A 19,507-nucleotide genomic window follows, 5' to 3' on the forward strand; every position below is an offset into this window, starting at 1 on the left:
CGAAGTAGACTGGACATAAACCACACACTTGAGGTGTCATTGTCTCCTATTGCCCCGAGATGGGACTGTCTGATTGCAGAAAATCAAGCTCGGGGCTGTGGTGAGTCGTCATTTTCATGCACTTTGAATTTGCGTTGTATCGTATTTTGAAGGCATTAAACATTACCAGAGCGATAAGAGCGTTGCGACCAGATTAGACGCTCCTTGTGTTTATTATTATATTTCGAAAACACCACAGTTTTCATGCAGCTCATACCATATTATTTTGTTGTATTAATCCGCCACACCTTAAATGCCGGTCCCTGAAAATATTGTCTGACTTAAACCGGTCCGTGGGCCAAAAAAGGTTGGGGACCCCTGCAGTACTGTATATGTTGCTCTATGTGACTCGCTGTTGTTTTGCAGCTTCTCGCGGACCGTTTGCGGACATAATTTTTTTTTTTAACCTGTTTATGTTAATTGGACGCTACTTCGCGGATTTTCGTTTATCGCGGGTGGTTTTGGTCCCCATTAACCACGATAAGCGAGGGATTACTGTAGAGAAGTTTGCTAATGGTGGCAGGGGAAAAAAAAAGAAGTGCAGTATGCGTGACATCATGGTGAAAAGTTTGACAGTACAGTTCGACGGTAGAACGTTGTCTCCCAATCACCCCCCTGTGACCATTTGCCCGCCTACCAGGTCGGAAGGGCGTGCTGAGCATGGTGAAGAAGTCCAGGTACGGAGAAGCGTTACAGGCCGAGCTTGAGGGGCGGCGGACCACCTCGCAAGTGAAATTCCACATCAAGTACCACATCCACGATCTCGTCGGCGCCGAGCTGGTGGACAGGTAAATAAACGGCAGTCTTTTATCTTCCTGCTTGCTGTCTCACCGCCTTTTATGCTGAATGTCATACATCTGTGCAATGGAACACTTTGGAGTTCAAGTCTAATTTTGAGGGGGGTGTGGTGGGGGGGTGTCTTACAAGTCAAACAGAACATAGATTATTTTTTTCTTCTTCTTATAGTAGTTAAAATGTCATGAATATTCAAATTTTTTGAAGAAACACGTTTCTAGATACTCATGCTTAACCCTTTCGGGGACAGCGGTTACGTCAGTGGACAGCTATCATGTTATCAGGGTCCATGAAATTGTTAAATTATTTTTATAGTATAATATGTTGGGATGTAAGTAAAAAAAGTGAACGATATTTGAAATGAAATGGTAAAAAATACATTGTTTTAATATTGTGTATTATGCAAATTCGTCAAAGAAACACTAAACTATTACTGTTATTTGAGCTGGTTAGTGCAAATAAAATTGTTTTATAAAATATAATATACTGTTTGTTTCATATTTATTCGTTACACGATAAATTAAACATTTAAAAAATATGTAGTATTTTCGTTTATACATATATCTTGAAGTATTAAGCTGATTGTGAAGTCCTTATTTAATTTAAAAAAAAATCGTTCCCATTTCGTGTTATGGCACCACGTGGAATCAAAGAATTTACAGAATGTATATATTACACAATAGTTAACGACTTCTTTTGCTCGTCAATAATGTTAATGTTAATTAAATCATTGCTTGTGCAGTTCATAAAGGTTTTAGGAGCTGGAATAAATATTCTCTTCTTTAACTATGGGCAAAATTATATTTAAATGAAAACAAATTTGCATGAGGATTGGATACAACCTGTTTGCTTCCACTGTCTCACATTCGTCCCAACTGTTTTTTTTTCTTCTTTTTCCCCTCTCTTCTAGCATACCAACTACTTCGGGAACTTTATTACGATTTGTTGACTCCTGAAGTAGTGACGAGGAGAATAAAAAGCCGCTCATCTTGGTTCTGTATCGTTTTGTGATGTCTGCAAAACTTTTTAAAACCCTGTGGGTTCATGAAATATACTTACTGTTCTAGACCTTGTCAGGTTTTTGATTTATGTAATAAAAGTCATGAGCATGATTTGTTTCTGGTGTTTTTTGGCACAGCAGCTTGCTGCTCAGCGTAAGCTTCAGTAAGTAATGAGAATATGCATCGCTGAGTCAAAAATGTAATGAAATTGCTCACAGGAAAGTAGTAATTGTTTTGCAGTTTGCAAAGCGCCAACATACCGTACACAGTGGCACGCTCACACTTTCTGAGCATTTTTATTTCATTTGTAAAACAATTGTTTTTTTATTGAGTTCGAAATGACAGTTTTTGGGGATCTTAGTTTGGGGTAAAAATTATGCTTTATATTAATACTGGCAATGAATGAAAAATATGTGGGCATACATTACAAATTTTTGCTCTTGTCATAAGTGTCAGTGTCGGTCGATGAAAATGATGGATCACACAACCCGGGTTCAATTTTATTGAAATTTATTGGCTTTTTCAAAAACAAAAAAAAAAAAGTGACAATAGCTTTGTATTCGTAAAAGGAGTCACAATGACATTGGCTTGAATTAAAGCACAGCTTGATGTCTGAATAGAAAAAAAAACAACAGATGAGCAATGTGTTCTTTAACTCCTTGTACTAGTAGTTTAAATACATTTTGTAAAGAGGCAAACAAAAAAAATGCAGCGATCCTAATTTGAAGGTTTTTTTCAGTATACGTCGCACATACATGCCATCGGCGTCATTACACAAAGACAGGCTTGGTCGGGAGGTTATTAATTAAAGTAGCGTTAGCTGTAAAAGAGGTGACAAACAAATAATAAAAGCGTATTCATAGTGTTAGTCCAACAATACAGTGAGTGGAGTGTAAGATACAAAAAAAAAAAAAAAATCAAATCACATGATTATAACAAAGAGGAGTACACCATCTACTACGCCAGAACCGACAGTAGCTTTGTTTGACAGGCACAGATGCTCGTCGTCTTAAGTGACTTCACTTCGCCAGTAGTGATGCGATTTCAAAATAAACAAAGGAGTAAAAAAAAAAAAAATTGCTGATAAATGCCCAAGGAGCATCAATGGTGCTCTTGTTCCCCGCCACCAACTGTTCCAAAAATCTACATTGTGACATAGTTTAAGACATGTCTGGGGAGAGGGGGAAGAAAATGCTTTGCCCGGATGGTTTTAGGAGTGTTTGAGGGTTAATAGCACTGTCGGTGTTAAAAAAACAAAATAAAAATGTAACTGCTGGTGAGGGATTTGCGAACGATCGATTGTGGGAGCAAACAAATAGCAGCGTGGACGCATTTCCGGAAGGGTGCATTTTGAAATGCGAGTCCTACTGACAAGAACCCAGACTGTAAACAAAATGAGAGTGGGGCAAATGGATCTAACTTAAGGCCTCAATGAAGTTCGACATTTTCATTCTTGTCTTTACAGTACACAACGTTACAATCCTTTCAATGTTATAATGAGGAAGGGGGGGGATAGTCGGGAGAACCGCTGCAGCTACGTTTTACAGGAAGCAAAAAGTACATTGTTATTTTGGTGGGTAGGTATACTGGCGTCGTTTCTCCCGGCCCTTCCGCTGGTACGAGGACCACTCTTAGAGGAGGCTGCACTTCTTGCCCTTCTTCTTGACGGGCGGCGGGCACAGGACGGCACGGATGGCCTCGTCGAACACCGTTTTAAGGCCGCGCTGGGTCAGGGCGGAGCACTCCAGGTACTTGACGGAACCTGAGTGGTTACAGATGTTTGGGGTGGGCGTCAAACATTTGATACCTGGGCGTTCGATTGGGACCCCGCATACTCCACTTTGACGTGACATATATGAAAAGCGTCAATGCCAGGCAAAAATGCAAAACAACAGCGCGCCGTGGTGCAACCGACGTCATCTGCCGCTGTTGACAATTAATATTTAATACAGCGGGACCTTGTCGTGAGTTACATTTATTCATAACTCAGCTTTGTCATGTCAAATTAATTTTCCCCATTGAAATGGAATTGTAATGCCAAAATCTGTTCCAGTCCGATGCAACAATGAATCAATTAATTGACGACTAATCACTTATGACATACGCCGACAGCTATTTTGATCATCGATTAATCTTGAGGGCCGTTGTGTTACTTCAAATTGACCAAGTCCTCCGATTTCAACATCTCAACAGTAAGTATTCTAATTTCCGCAGTCCTTTATGAAGGCATACTGACGGGCTTTGTAATGAACTGAAATGAAACATTTGCAAAACCTCCACTTGGACTTTGGAAAAACAATGACGGAGGTTAAAGGAAGTTGCGTACCAATTTCTTTGGCCATGGCCAGGCCTTGGGGATAAGTTATTGGAGCCAGTTTCTTCTCCTTCAGCTTCTCCATGGTGTCCTTGTCATCTCTCAGATCCAATTTGGTGCCCACCAGGATGATGGGGGTGTTGGGACAATGGTGTCTCACCTCAGGGTACCACTGCCGGTCAAGGTTATCAGAGTTTACGTAAACTGACAAAAGAACTACACTTGAATCGTGAACAAAATATAATAAAAACCCAAGCTAACTGAAGTTAGAAAAGTGACTAGATTATAGCTAAAATGCCCTGACTTTTCTCCTTTGTCAGTATCATACATGAGATTTTTGGGTTCATTCTTACAAAGTGACCCTTTTTTTCTTAACTTGCATACTCCCTCTATTAATAAACTAAATAAATAAAACAAAACATTTTTTAAAATAAAAACTAAAAATGCCCAATAAACCTGTTCTGAAAACAAATTAAAATCGATTCAAAATGAAACAAAAACTAACTAAAACCCCGATGCCAGTGCACGGATCAGGAGTTCAGTGCACACAAATGATAACACTGGACCACAATAATATTACGTTGTCCCTTTGAATAAACACCGTGCCTTATATCGAGTGTGAGTTGTGACCTACGGTAGCTTCTTGTGCATGTTCTCATTTTCTATTTGAATGTTCTTCCTGTACAATACACGATGGCAGTGCATTTGCGACTTTAGCTCCCCTTGCCCACAAGTAAAGGTATCAAATTACATAAAATGTGCACCCCCCACTCGCGTGGCAGACTTTCTTCAGCTCACTTATACCTACAAATATTTGCTCAATGCACAACAAAATAAATAAATAGTAGCACATATCCTGCAAAAAATAAACACGCAATGTTTTTTTTTTTTTTGTGGGTTTTGTTTTGTTTTTTGATGGGTCCCAAAACTGATCCAGGTGGTACCCTACTGACTCACCTTGGCACGGACGTTTTCAAAGGAGGCTGGACTCACGAGCGAAAAGCAGATGAGGAAAACATCCTAGCGGGTGGGGCAGAAACACTTATGGTCAGAGTGCAAAACGCAAACGTGGTTGTGCGAGTGTGATGCTCTGGTGGCTACCGTCTGAGGGTAGGAGAGCGGGCGCAGTCGATCGTAGTCCTCCTGTCCTGCCGTATCCCAAAGGCCCAGGTTCACCGGCTTGCCATCCACCATCACATTGGCGGAGTAATTGTCAAAGCTGAGAGAAGTGCGCAAATATTTGTCAAAAACTCATTCAACCTTTAGTCAAATCCGATTTTTTTTGGAGATTGTTAGATTAGGCCTTGTTGACCTTTCACTTGCTTTCCCTCTCTGTGACACCCTAAGAACAGATTAGTTGATTTCAGTCACATGTTGTCGCATGGGCTTGGGATTTATGTGGGCTGGTAAACTACAAGCGTCAAAAAGTAAAAATCATTCTGAGTGGAATAAATCGATTTGAGCTTCATTTTTTTTGGAATTGAATGACTGAACGCCCGAACCTCCCAAAAATCCACAATATTCCCATTTATTCAAATGTACTTGTACATACTCAAAACTCTGTAGTTTTAGAATCAAATATTTTATCGATTATTCCAGTGATTATTCAGACAAAAATGGAGCTTGATGATAAACATTAACACTATTACATAAATATATATTATAAAATAAAAGGCATGCAAAACTAGATATGCAGTCTTTTTTTCTCTTTTGGAAAAAAATTCTTCCAAAAGTCACAATTCATCACATACATGACAAAAATCTAGAATCTTTTGTCTTAAAATTGCCGTCCTTTTGCACTTATACATTCAGGAAGTTTAGTTTCTACACTCAAGAACATGCTGACATACTCTCAGCGTCTTTATTGTTAGAATTTTTTTTTGCTTAAGATTTCACAAGCAAACTATTCAGTCAGCGAGCATCATGGAAACTTTCTCCAACTGATCCAATTCAAGGAATTTCCAAACCTTGAGAAATAATTGGGGGGTGAATCTACAATTTCCTGAATTTCAAGCACCACCCTGGAAGGTTGGAAAATGATCAGAAAAGTTGGGCGAGCGCGAGAGATTTGCATCTTGTCAGGCCGCCTTATCTCTGGCCACAAATGCAGTAATGGGAGGGCTGTGGCGGTAATGAGGAGGAAGAGGACAACAACTACTCACACAGTGGGGATGTACTCTCCGGGAAAGGCATTGGTGGTGTAGCTGATGAGCAGGCAGGTCTTACCCACGGCTCTGCGGGGAGGACGGAGAAAAGCAACCAATGTTCAACTGTGCTGGACACTTAACGATTCAGACAGACACAATATAATCCATCTGCTGGACTTGCAAACTCAGCGGAGTTGAAAAAAAAAAGTGTCTTTAAAAAAAAAAAAAAAAAACATCAACAAGACCGATGTCAAGTCTGTTTTTTTAATCTGCCAGGCAAACCCAAATGGAGAGTAGCTTTACTTTTAGTGTATCATGATGAACTATCAAACAAGTGGAACTTAGCATTCCACTTGTTTGACAGTTAATAACAATTGACACAGTGAAATAAAGCTTTTGTAATGGTAAAATGATCACCTGGAACATATTTCAGGACTTTGTTTTCAATTTAATGGATTTTTAATTGACAAAACTATTTTCAAAATTTCCCCTTCTGGGATATCCCCCCTCCCCTTCTGATCATAAAAGAGCGTTAATACTGCCCCCACTCAGCATGGATTTGCCCCACCTTCCAGAGCAATAATAGAACTACAGTGGTTCTTCACCTGCGTTCGATCAAACCCCAGGGGTTCGGTGAATCGGTCTCAGGGGTTCGACGGAGCCTCTGCCATGGAGGTCAAGACACACCTGACTCAAAATGTCAATTATTTATGACACGCCTGCTTGGCCATCAGTGGTTGATTCATTTTGTGCACAATTAAAAAAAAACCCCTGATGTCTTGAAATTTTATTGAATTTTTTTCCTGTTTTTAGTAAATGTGTTTTTTAACGTCTTGAATTCGTAAAAATAAATAAATAAATCACATTTTTATTTTGCACTCATGAAGGGTTCGGTGAATGTGAAAATGAACCAGTTGGTTTCGGTACCTCTAACAAGGTTAAAAACCACTGGTCTAGACAGATACAATAACGCGGATCATCCTCAAAGTGGGTGTAGTTTTCCTTTACAGTAATTCTGCTTTATAGAGGGTAACTTTGCTTTCCTCTTGTTGGACCATTAACAACATGCCGAGAAATGTTTTATAATGGTTACAGATTGTCAGCTTCCAAAGGTGATTTACAAAAGTAATGTCAGGCATCTTCAAAAGCAGGGTATGGTTACTCTGTTTCAGGTTTACTGGACAGTAGCGAACTTTCACTAATGACCAGGACAACTTGTTTACTGTCAGTCTACTGTTTTCTGTCGGTCAAATATCCTGAAAGGGCAATTACCTTTTTTTCACCTCATTTTTAGTTTGTCCATTGGATACCTTTGCTTTCTACTTGTCAGTTTTAAACAACCTGTACGATTATGGCTTATTAGTCGTTTTCTTTTTGACTCGTGATAACAGTTTGAACATGTAACAGTTTGGTTTTACTTCCTATAGGAAAAATGACAAAAGCCAACCAGCAAACGGTGTAATCGCAAGTAAGTGGCTCATCTCAAAATGGGAAATTTCCAACGTCTCGCGTACATGCTGCCGAGGTGGGCGGCCGCTGTGTCAAAAATCAAGGTGAAAAGGAAGGAAGGAAGAAAGGCAGCAGCAGATCCACATATGACTCTGCTGCTGTGGCATCCACCACCACCACACCCAGAATAAGGGGCGCGTGCGCAAGCTCCCACGCGTTCTGACATATCGCAACCAAAGGGAAGGAATGCAAACATACGGTGGCCGACAAGGCTTGCAAATCTAAAGTAAAAGCGAGACAATAACGACTCCAGAGTGCAATTTGAGTAGCGGCTTGGCTCGGCAAATGTAGTATTTGTAATCAGTTATCGAAACGCATTAATTTGATAATACCAACGAGCTAACTTTTAAGATCAAACTACTTCAACAGCCAAGTTGGGGAACCACGAAAGAGGCTTTAAATGTTGAACCCGTACGTTGACGCAATCGCTTGGTTAATCTACGTTTCGGTTATATATGTGTGTATGTATATATATATAGAGAGAGAGAGAGAGAGAGAGAGAGAGAGAGAGAGAGAGAGAGAGAGAGAGAGAGAGAGAGAAAATGGCTCGCCCTCAATTGACTCACCCGTCCCCGACAACGACACACTTGATGGCCTGCATTGCGCCGCACTAGATGGTGGAATGCTAAGGTTTGCCCCGGGAGCTAGCCGACGTTAGCTCGCAAGTCTTCCCTTTGTCCACTATGGCTTGGCCGCTCAAATCCACTGCAAGCTTCGCTCCAGCCGGTCCAAGTGCTCCGGGGATTCGGAAAGATGCTGTTGGCGAAGTTGCTTCAACTTATGGAGCACTTTGACGCAACTTTGATTCGGGAGATTCCTCGCTTACATTCCCATGCTGTCGAACGGGAAGCTAACGAAGCAAAACAGCAGCCACCACCCCTGAGAAGAAGGAGGGGAGAGGAGAGGAGGGGGGCGGAAAAAAACCAATTCCGCTACCGCCACCAGTTGATACATCCGGGCTACTGGAGTGTTCCGCCCACGACTTGTTGTCTTGGAAATAATTCTTCCTCTCGACTAAATGCGAGGGTTTCATTATTAATATAACATTTTAATGTGCGCTAGTATTTTGAACAAAAGCGTAATTTTAGATTAGGGGTGCGTAAAGGTGCAGAAGAAAAATGCCAGGCGGACGACTTCATGTGTAGCACATGACGTCACACCAGCGCATCCTTTTCCGATTGACACATGTTTAGTAACCGGAATTTTGTCTTTCAGGTTGTTTCCATATTCCAGGAAGTCACAAACAAACTTACGATTTCTTTTGTCTTTCCGTTATATTTCAGCGAATGTTTATTGAGACTTATTTCGATGGCTGCTGTTTGAATTGTGCACCAAAGCACAGCAAATGATGTGAAAGTGGAGTCTTTTGAGCTGCGGACACAGTTAAGACAGTTTATTGAAAAATGGCTGACAACCTGTTCAGGGTGCAGCCCACCTTTCGCACAGTGACAGCTGAGAGAAGCGAATACGGATCACATAAGGACCTTCTAAAAATGATCACCATCATGTTGCATCTTGCAATTATATGAACAATCAAACCTATACAATGCAACATAACTGCAGGCAACTGTGCCATGTACATCAACTGGAACAGTTTAGAATCAGTATGTATCTAATTACCAAAAACACAACACATTTATATAAACTACGTTTTATGCAGTACTAATGCTGCTTATAAAACGTACAGTGGAAACCCACACAGCGACGGCTGTTTTATTTATTTGCAGATTTTTTTGGGGGGGCGAGACTTTTTTTGTTTATTTATTTATTTACTTTTGGCAGCCACTTGTAGTTTTATCCCCATTCAATTACTTTTTGTGTTAAAAAAAATCTGTGCATTTATAATGCGAGTCAATTCCATCCATATTTTGGCTATTTACGGGTGGACGTGAATAGCGGGGTTCAGCAATACTGTGTGCGGCCACTCATGTCGAAATTGGCAGCAACAAGTTTTACTCTGACCAACGAATCAGACGTTGAAAATTGTGGCGTTGTCGAGGGCCAGCACTCTGGCCCTGTCAGGATGAATTTAAAATCTAACTGGTGAAAGGAAAAAGTCAAATTGCTAAAAATAATGCTTATGTTACTGCACATTGGCTAGCTCTACTAGTTGTGAAGGCCCTGAGTAGATTGGGCAACACATTTAAGATGAAATCTCAATGAACAAAATAAATAACTAATTAAATAAAGATACATTTGCTTGAAGTGCAGAAGTCAAGAGAAACGTTACAAAATGGAAAATTAGTCAGCATGAATAGTTTCGTGGCGTCTTTTCGCCTGACAGTCTAAACTCAGGGGTAAAATAATCATGTCCCTGCATTTTCAGTCCCCCTGAATGACAACAACACCATTTAGGAGGAATAGAAAGAAAGGCAGCGGTTAGGGTGGAGCACTGCCGCCAACACAACAAGTCAAACAAAGCCGGTGTCAACAGTTGCACGTAGGTGTCATTCGGCGTCGGGATAAGTCATGAATCGTCGCTCCCGAGCCGTCTCTTCTTTCCGTGCTGTGCCCGCCGAGTGAGCCCCGGGGGCTAACTCGTTGGTCTCTATGACGGGGCTGTCTCACTTGGTGCTCCGCTTCTCGGGCACCGCGGGGCGCACCTACGGAGTGTTTTCTAAAGGCCTGACCAGGACTTTGTTGATATTCTTCGATTTGGCCTGGCGACTACGTATCCGATTCCCCTACATCTATCTTGTCGCTTCGATGATGTTTAATGTCAGACTTCAGGTACGTCAAATGGACACAACAGCAGAAAACAGTTCATTCATTTGTATCCATCAAAGGTTAAAACAATGCTTACGGTATTTTGCGAGAGTGGTTTTACATGTTTTTTTAAAATGATTTTGCTTCATTTCGTCTTTCTTTACCTTTAGCTAGTCAGGATGAGTCCCTTTGAGATTCAGAATTTCTTTTGCAAGGGAATCATGTTGAAAAGAAGTGGAAAAATGGTGCCTGCAAGTGCTGGGTAGCCCCAAGGACACTTACTAAAAAGAAGAAGAATGTGAAAGTTTTTTTACTTATATATACTGAACATGGTACACATTTGTTCTATACCAAATATTCAGTATTTTGTTTACAAATAAAATACCTCAACCAGTTCAAGGTGTCTGCCGCCTACTGCCCGAAGACAGCTGCGATAGGCTCCAGAAAGTCCGCGACCCTTGTGAGCAGAAGCGGATTAGAGAATGGATGGATGGGATAAAATACATTGTGTTCAATGGGATAAAAGCTGTTTTAATTTCCCCAAAACTTAAAAAAAAAAGGTGATTTTAGAGGTGTAATTATACTACTGTGTTACTGCGACATTAGTCACAGTTATCATACCGTCGCATCTAATATTGGCTCTTGCTTTGCCAAGCCGCACATTGCATGAAATGATGATGCACAAAGTGTTTAATATCTGTACATCCTCTTTAATCACGTTAGTGTAACTATGTTTTTATGAAGTACAATACCATAGAGCAGGGGTCCCCAACCTTTTTTGCCCCACGGACCGGTTTATGTCAGACAATATTTTCAGGGACCGGCATTTAAGGTGTGGCGGAAATAATACAACAAAATAATATGGTATGAGCTGCATGAAAACTGTGGTGTTTTTGAAATATAATAATAAATACAAGGAGCGTCTAATCTGGCCGCAACACTCTGATTGCTATGTTAATGTTTAATGCCTTCAAAATACGATACAATGCAAATTCAAAGTGCATGAAAATGATGACTCACCACAGCCCCGAGCTTGATTTTCTGCAACCAGACGGTCCCATCTCAGGGTAATAGGAGACAATGACACCTCAAATGTGTGTTTTATGTTCAATCTACTTCGTAATTTTGTTTTAGTCGCTGTTGCTGCAGAAAACCCCCACCTCACACAGGTAGCATGTCGGAAATAGCAACAGTGCTACTGTGGCGATCTCAGAATATTCAGCCATAACTTTCATCCAGTTGTCTTGAACGTACTTTTAAGGCCGCCATCATTTGCGATCTCCAGCAGTTTTTTTACTCATTTTGCGAGCTCTGGCGTTTTGTTTTTAGCGTAATCGGTCACGTGACGGAGAAGCGTGGCTTGACGTGTGTCAAGCGTGACACAGACGGATGTAACGGAGAATACGGTAATTTTTCAAAATAAAACATCTTTCGTCTTCCGAAATAAATAAAACGAAATTAAGGCAAGTTCTTTCTGTGCAGCCTGGTACCAAATGCTCTGCGGACCGGTACCGGTCCGCGGACCGGCGGTTGGGGACTCCTGCCATAGAGTGCCTGTTTTGTTGTTATAAACATTACGTTGTTGGTCTTTTATGGCGGGCAGGAACGGATTAATGACATTTAAGATGTGAGTGTTTCAAGTTACAATGGTGGAAGTGAAGTCCAAACCGTTTAGTTTCCTTCCCATTACTCATGTATTGTCAGGTCCACATTGAGATCCACTGACGGTGGCGTCCATGACTCTGCTTGGACCGAACGCCGAGCTTCCTGATGAGGAGGAGGATGCGCTCGCCACCAGATGGCTGACCAAGGCAGCAGGCAACCTTTCCTCTCGCCCTTACGCCGCGAGTCCAGTGCCTTTTTGGGGAGGACGCTCACGGTGGCGTGCCTGGAGATGACTCGTGAGTGGGGACGAAGGATCCCGTTTGAGATTCAGGAGCTGCTCCGTTTTTTTTTCCCACCTCTGGCGCGACACTGCCTTTTGTTCTTTGGATGTCAATGTATGATCATCCATTATCAACACACATACATAATTTAAAAAAAAAAAAGTTTGGGATATTGGACTTTTGGGTGAAATTTCAAGGGGAACCTAAAATGCACTATGACACTGGCCACTGTAACATTATGCAGGTCGAACATTAAACCTGTACTTAAATATAGGGGGAAAAAAACTAGTTAGTAAAATGTAACTAAAGGAACTTAAAAGTTAAATACAACTGAACTGTATCAAGCAGTGACTCTTTCACGAAACACGCGGGGCAGCCTGTGTGCCTCTCTTTTTACAGGTGAACTTCATTTGACTTTCTGTAAACTTTTGAAATCCAAAGTGCAGTGGCAGTTTCTGGCATGTGTGTTCTGTGCGTCTAACTGTTTAGTCCCAATACTTTTTGCACAACTTGCTGTTCTCAAACAGCAAAATTCGGAAATGGTATTTGATCTTCGAATGAACCATTAAATGTCTGTCCTGGATCAATCAGAATTCAAATTGAAATAGTCCTCTTCATCTTGCTGTTGACGTATTGACATCATGACACAAAGCCAACGTTGAAAAAATGATCTACAGTATTAGGCTTTAACAAGGAAGTAGCCACTGAGTTTTAAGAGTATGAAGTCATCAGCAAGTTGCAACAGAGTCAAGTTGACTGGAATTGAGGAGTCTTTAAAAGTGCTCAAAAGTGTCTCGAAGGGCTTCACAGGCCCAAAGTTGACAGAGATCGACAACGTATATAAATGATTCACTAAAACACCAACAAAATGTTTGAAGCAAACAACAAAATAACCACATACTGTGATTAATTTTTTTCTCACCAGCATAAATGGCTCTCTGGTGTAAATATTTGCATTCAAAGGCGACACAAAACTGCCGAACAAGAATCCGAAATTAAATGCAAAAAACTCATTTTGTACATTCCCTCCCAACCACAAAAATAAATTCTTTTTTTGTGGGACTTTGTCCTGCTTTTCATTCCAAATCCCCCCCCCCCCCCAAATATAAACACAACAAAATGTGTCTGTCATCTAGTGGTGATTGCACCCATGGATTCGCATATTTGCAGCTATTTGTTCTTTTTTTTCCGCTCAATATTTTTTCACATTTTGGATTTTTTGCTGGTTTTGGGGGGGATTCCCCCCCCCCGCTCCCACAATTTCCTATTGTTTTTCTTGGTGAAAACATTGACTGTTCATCAGTGTTTTTTGAAGAATTTCTTGGGTTTGTGGGAAAAAAAACATTTTTGTTCCCAAAATGTTTTTTTTTCAATTGTGCAGGCTGCCAGTTAGCCATCCCTGCTCTTGAACCTGGAGACTTCTCTTTAGCTCTAAGAGTCACCAAAAGCTCATCAGCAAGACTGGAAGAGTCACAGAAAGGCTTCGTATTGAAACCCTTGTACATTTTGCCGCTGGGCTACATGTTGTTGAACAGCAAGTTGCGCAAAAAAAAAAACTGAAACATTCAGCAGATAACTGCACCAAGGTTACAGTGCCTTTTAGATTCGTCTTGAAATGTCACCCCCAAGGCTAATATGCCGACATTTTGGTGAGCATTCTATCTTCGGCTCTGACCTTTGACTTTTATGTGTTCTGCTGTGACCACAGCAGAAATCAAATATTGTAGCTGATCATGAACACAAGCATGACTTTTTGTGTGGACATTTGAATGGAAGTTGCATTGAGTCTTGAAGTGCGCTGGCTACCTCACCTCAGCTCCCCGAGTGGAAACTTTGCAGTCTTAAAGGAAATACGGCATTGTGCTCATCCAGGCCGTCAAGCTCACTCACCGTTATTTCTGCTCTTTGCCGGTACGGGTCGGCGAGGAAGAAGATGGTCTTCACAACGGAAGACAGAAAATGCTTTTATCTGCCGTCTTTATTTGTGTGAGTGTGTTTGGATGGAAATGAATGAATTTGTGAAAGCAATAAATTAATCAAATCAACAGTCCCTGTCTTTCCACTAAATCTACAATGGAATTTCTACAACGTTGCCTTGAAAATTGTAAGAAGTGTTCAGGGTTAGATTGAGTTGGAGTGAAGTGTCATATGAGCAAAAGAATCACTTTTTGTTGATGAGTAGTCCTTTTTCAAAAATGACGATAGAAAAGCCAAAGAAAAAGCGAAACTTTGGAAACCCTAGAACAAAGCTGGGCAAATTTGAAATGTGAAAGAACTCCTTTTTCAAAAACGACTATAGAAAAGCCAAAGAAAAAGCGAAACTTTGGATCCTTAGAACAAAGCTGGGCAAATTTGAAATGTGAAAGAATGGCTTTATTAATAAAATACTGTATTGTAGAGGGCTGTGTTTAGAAAACAAAATCGATGAATCGACTCGCTCTTCCTTTTTCATCATCTAATATCGATACGTTAGACCATAAATGGATCCTTTCAATATGTCTTTTTCCCATTTATTCATGTGACAACAGTACTCGCATCACGAGAGAGTAGCCCGTCAAAACAACGTGGTGGAAGCACCACAAGCAGCGCCAACAAGCCTGAAGGGATGTCTGGAAGTTTTTTTAAAAAACACAAAGACAGCAATAAAGTACAACTTTGTGAATGTCACGAGCTGACACTGTGTTTTTGCCACTTTATTTACACGGCCTGCCTTGTGGCTGGAATAGATTAAAATTATGATTGATTGTTTTGATCGGGTCATGTTCAATAAAATATACATGATTAATCTAACTAACTGCATCGGGTTCAAATATTAACGTAAATTTTCATATTTTTACAAATGTACAAAGTAAGAGCTAAAAGTTTCTACGATTTGCAGCATTGCCCCTTGTGAGAATGTCGTCCGTATGAAAGTAAAATTGGTCCTGCGTGAAACCCTTTTAATCTAATCGAAAATCAATCAAAGTGAATCATTAATTGAATCAGACCCTTGTGAATTGATTCAAATCGATTTGGGAAATTTATATCGCTACCCAGCCCTAGTAATGCACTTTTGTTTTGTAATATTTATGACTAAAATAACCTTTTTGCTCATGTGAAGTCTGAGCTGCTCTGCGACTGAATGTGCTGTAAAAACAGATTTGTCCACACGGGGGCAGCAGTAGTTTACTTTTAACTGATGTTTAACTCAACAATTTATATTACTGGCCAAATAGCATTATTGCCTTTTTAAATGTTATTTGTCACTTCAAACTTTTTGAATTCTTTTTGCCATTACAACAACAACCAAAAGAATGAATCTGCAAACTCTTGGCGTTGTGTTCTCATTGCGCACATGACAAACAAGCGAATCTTGACCTGATCAGTCCTTCGTCAAAATCCAATGTGGCCCTTGAGTACAAACGTTTACTCAACCCTGTATGAGAGCATATTCATCCCAAATGCATGTTTAGAAAAGAATCACTCCCAACTTGTGCCATCCTCAACGGGCACAAAATGTTCCCAGCAAACTTCCGAGCTAGTCGCTCCTGATGCCAGGCTGCGGTGTAAAAAACAAACAAACAAAACAACCCCCCCCCCCAAACAAACAGTAAAAAAAAAAAAAAAAAATCCCACGTTGCCCCGGCAACCACATTTCTCTTAGTGACAGACAAGCCTTCTCTCCCATTCCTTCCCCTACCCCCTCACTGAGGAAAAAAAGAGGATTTATTTCTCAGGGATTTGCCAGAGGAAATTTTTTTAATATACTTATGGTAGAGAGGAGGCTGGCACGCATACACACATGCGGCATTTCTATAGATGAAGGATAAATGGGGTTATATTTACTAGCTTACCCCTTTTATGACTGACTGCCGTTTGTACCCTCAGAAAAATAGGGGGAGTGGAATAAAGAAGATGAAAGCCCGTTTAGCCGTTGGCATCTCACAGATAGGAGACAAGAGCCACTGCCGAGAGATGTGCTGTGTGCAAGTCCACACATTCCGCCGGTGAGTGGAATGACGGGAGCCGTTGTGGTTGCTAGCAACTGATGTTGGCTTTGCTCACGCCCACAAGAGCGCAAACCTCCCCTTTTTAAATACGCCGCCTCAACACGACTTTGTGCACACCGCGCGGTGTAACACATTTGAGACGGTCAACATAAGAGAGCCCATTGTGGCTGGCAAATCAAAAAACAAAATGGAGTATTTGAAATCATCGCTCCGTTAAAGAAAACAAGACATCCGAGCAATTTGATGACTTATTTTAAACTCTGAGGTAGCAGTGTGATAGATTGATTATTTTTAGTTATCATACATTCGCTTATTATTCATGGTATTATTGTTATTTTGATATTGATTGATTGATTGATTATGCTCGCAAAGAAGAAAGCTTATGCCTGCAATGATAAATTGATTATGCTTGCAAAGATGAACGCTTATGCCTGCAATCATTTTTGGGGGCTCGTCAAACAGCTGTTGTATAAAAATGGTCACTCAAATTGAAATTGCCAGTAGATATTTCATGAAATAAATAAATACCTCTATAAATTTGTCAATATCTGCGTTTGAAAAGAGTCATTGAACAGTGAAAGCAAATTTGATTGATTGTCAATCATTTCTTTATTTTATGGGTAAAATGTTGTTTCCATCTTTTCGAATCAAATCAATTCACCCTCGCTGCCTTATCATATCTCCGCTGTATCTAATCCACTCCAAGAATCAATTCTTCAGGAAACCTGACCTGAATAAATCTACTGTACCTGAATATGAAAATAGTTCAGCAATACACATCTTATTGCGCCCAAGCTTTTCTTAATTTGCCTCCTCTCTTCTTTTACTAATTGCCTTGTTCCCCCCCCCCCCAAGTTGCACAGAACGTGCTTTATCAAGCTTGTGACCTCACAATCTACAGTGTGGCAACACAATGACCCCGCTACAGCATCAGGATTACAATCTGGCACATAACGAGGCTATTTATAGGAAATAGTTTAACCAATAATATTGATCCGAAAGTGACAGGAAGGCAGTAATGAGAGAGGTAAAAAAAAAAAAAGAAAGTCACCCCTTTCTTACAAACGTGTCAGCGTTTTCAGCACCACAGACAGCTCTGGGATTTAGTGACACCAGTTCGCATGGGCTGCTGATATTAACCAAAGGGGTCAATTGTGAACACTTTTCTTAATTTGCCTCCTCTGTACTTTTACTAATTGCCTTGTTCCCCCCCAAGTTGCACAGAACGTTCTTTATCAAGCTTGTGACCTAACAATCTACAGTGTGGCAACACAATGACCCCACTACAGCATCAGGATTACAATCTGGCACAGAACGAGGCTATTTATAGTAAATAGTTTAACCAAAAATATTGATCCGAAAGTGACAGGAAGGCAGTAATGAGAGAGGTTAAAAAAAAAAAAAAAAGTCACCCCTTTCTTACAAACGTGTCAGCGTTTTCAGCACCACAGACAGCTCTGGGATTTAGTGACACCAGTTCGCATGGGCTGCTGATATTAACCAAAGGGGTCAATTGTGAACCAACATCTTTGAAAAATGTACAACAGAGGAACAAAAAGGTACGTTTTTGAGAAAAACAGATCACAAACTATCATGTTGCTGTCCATATATTCGCAAATGTCCCCACTGTGGGACTCGTAAAGGTTATCTCCTCCTATCTGATCTTATTTGACTAGTTTAGCTCGACCATCAACGACAGGGCTGCTTATTACGTCGATCGCGATCGACCGGTAGATCGCGGACTGGTCCTAAGTCAATCGCGATGGGTGTAGAGGAGGGAAAAAAAACAAACAACCATTTGTGTGTCTTTGTGCATGTTAGTAATATATTTTTTTGTGTTAATGTACACTGCACCCTAATCATCCTATCAGTCTCATTTTCACAAAAAGTATTTCAAAAATAAAATAAAATAAAGCAGGTAAATCTTTAACCGACGGTGGCGCGTGACCTGTGTCCCCGGAAGTTGTTAGCGCTCAGCAGTCTGCAATTGCGGTTTTTGATCAGAGATGTTGCGCTATATCTTTTATCGATATCATTATTCTCATCCAGAGTTTGTTTCGTGTACAATTCACCGAGGGCACGGGCAAAGAATAGGAATCTGGAGGGCCGAGGGAAGCACTTTAAAACGGTACGTGTGAGCTGTGATAGTTAACAGGCTGCAAAAGTGTGTCGCATACCTCCCCGACAGGCTGTTGCTCATCACGGCGCGCGTGTGTATGTGCGTGCACATGCGCGGTAATGGGTCGATCGCGGGAGGTTGGTTGATCGAAAAGTCGATGTTTTTGATCAGAGATGTTGCGCTATATCTTTTATCGATATCATTATTCTCATCCAGAGTTTGTTTCGTGTACAATTCACCGAGGGCACGGGCAAAGAATAGGAATCTGGAGGGCCGAGGGAAGCACTTTAAAACGGTACGTGTGAGCTGTGATAGTTAACAGGCTGCAAAAGTGTGTCGCATACCTCCCCGACAGGCTGTTGCTCATCACGGCGCGCGTGTGTATGTGCGTGCACATGCGCGGTAATGGGTCGATCGCGGGAGGTTGGTTGATCGAAAAGTCGATCTTCGGTCCAAAAAGTTTGGGCACCCCCTGATCAATGATAACACTTTTTCTGATGTCCTGTCATGTATTTTGCTGCTCTGCACAATTTTGTAAAAAATAAGCCGAACGAGCCACCTGACATGTTTCAAAAAATTAGTTTCATTTGAATAGCAATTAAATTAGCACATGAAAAATATTCCTCTGATTACAGGAACAGAGTTGCAAATCAGTGTTATTGTTTTGGCTCTGCTAGCTGTGCTAGCTCCATTGCAAACTGATTGAGAATGTAGCCATGTATTTAAAAAAGAAGTCTTTTTTTTCCAAGTAAAATGACTCCAGTGACACACTCCCTTACGGCTGAATATAAAGTTATGCTTGTATAAAGTTTGGGTAACAGGTTGGCCCGTTGTATTTTTGGAAACACATTTGAGCATAATTCTGAGTATTTAACCCTTTCATGCATTCTGTAACCTGATAACATGATAAGCTGTCCACTGTATTAACCGCTGTCCCTGAAAAGGTTAAAAGATAAAACGTTTAAAGAATTACAAGAAAGACAAATCAACCAAATCATACCT

General features: G+C 40.8%; 3 protein-coding genes across 3 annotated transcripts in view; 2 read left to right on the forward strand and 1 right to left on the reverse strand.

The window, feature by feature from the left end:
• Positions 1-1,946, forward strand: part of LOC109515153 (serine/threonine-protein kinase 19) — a 4,614-nt gene extending 2,668 nt beyond the window's left edge. Inside the window, exons 6-7 of the mRNA XM_019868754.1 lie at positions 680-827; positions 1,745-1,946. Of these exons, the coding sequence (XP_019724313.1) occupies positions 680-827; positions 1,745-1,790 (194 nt within the window). The 3' untranslated portion in view covers positions 1,791-1,946. The remainder of the gene's footprint in view (positions 1-679; positions 828-1,744) is intronic.
• Positions 1,947-2,328: 382 nt separating this feature from the next.
• LOC109515160 (ras-related C3 botulinum toxin substrate 1-like) lies at positions 2,329-8,708 on the reverse strand. Its single transcript, XM_019868767.1, has 6 exons — positions 8,372-8,708; positions 6,312-6,383; positions 5,251-5,368; positions 5,107-5,169; positions 4,162-4,321; positions 2,329-3,597 (listed from the first exon to the last, which is right to left on the reverse strand). Exons 1-6 carry the CDS (start codon positions 8,404-8,406, stop codon positions 3,467-3,469), a joined length of 579 nt encoding a protein of 192 aa, XP_019724326.1. The 5' UTR covers positions 8,407-8,708; the 3' UTR covers positions 2,329-3,466.
• Positions 8,709-10,106: 1,398 nt separating this feature from the next.
• Positions 10,107-13,002, forward strand: smim10l3 (small integral membrane protein 10 like 3). The gene is made up of 2 exons (XM_019868729.1): positions 10,107-10,535; positions 12,216-13,002. Exons 1-2 carry the CDS (start codon positions 10,356-10,358, stop codon positions 12,234-12,236), a joined length of 201 nt encoding a protein of 66 aa, XP_019724288.1. The 5' UTR covers positions 10,107-10,355; the 3' UTR covers positions 12,237-13,002.
• The last annotated feature ends 6,505 nt before the right edge of the window (positions 13,003-19,507 follow it).

Source organism: Hippocampus comes, unplaced genomic scaffold (assembly GCF_001891065.2).
Source record: "Hippocampus comes isolate QL1 unplaced genomic scaffold, H_comes_QL1_v1.1 scaffold98, whole genome shotgun sequence".
Lineage (NCBI taxonomy): Eukaryota > Metazoa > Chordata > Actinopteri > Syngnathiformes > Syngnathidae > Hippocampus > Hippocampus comes.

Bases quoted from the DNA above. Each gene is read 5' to 3' on its own strand.
- LOC109515160 (XM_019868767.1), bottom strand. From the start codon at position 8,406: ATGCAGGCCATCAAGTGTGTCGTTGTCGGGGACGG. The intron at 5,369-6,311 runs GTGAGTAGTTGT...CACTTCTCTCAG, and splicing joins GGAGAGTACATCCCCACTGT to CTTTGACAATTACTCCGCCA. The intron at 5,170-5,250 runs GTAGCCACCAGA...CCCACCCGCTAG, and splicing joins CGCTCTCCTACCCTCAGACG to GATGTTTTCCTCATCTGCTT.
- smim10l3 (XM_019868729.1), top strand. From the start codon at position 10,356: ATGACGGGGCTGTCTCACTTGGTGCTCCGCTTCTCGGGCACCGCGGGG. The intron at 10,536-12,215 runs GTACGTCAAATG...ATGTATTGTCAG, and splicing joins TGTTTAATGTCAGACTTCAG to GTCCACATTGAGATCCACTG.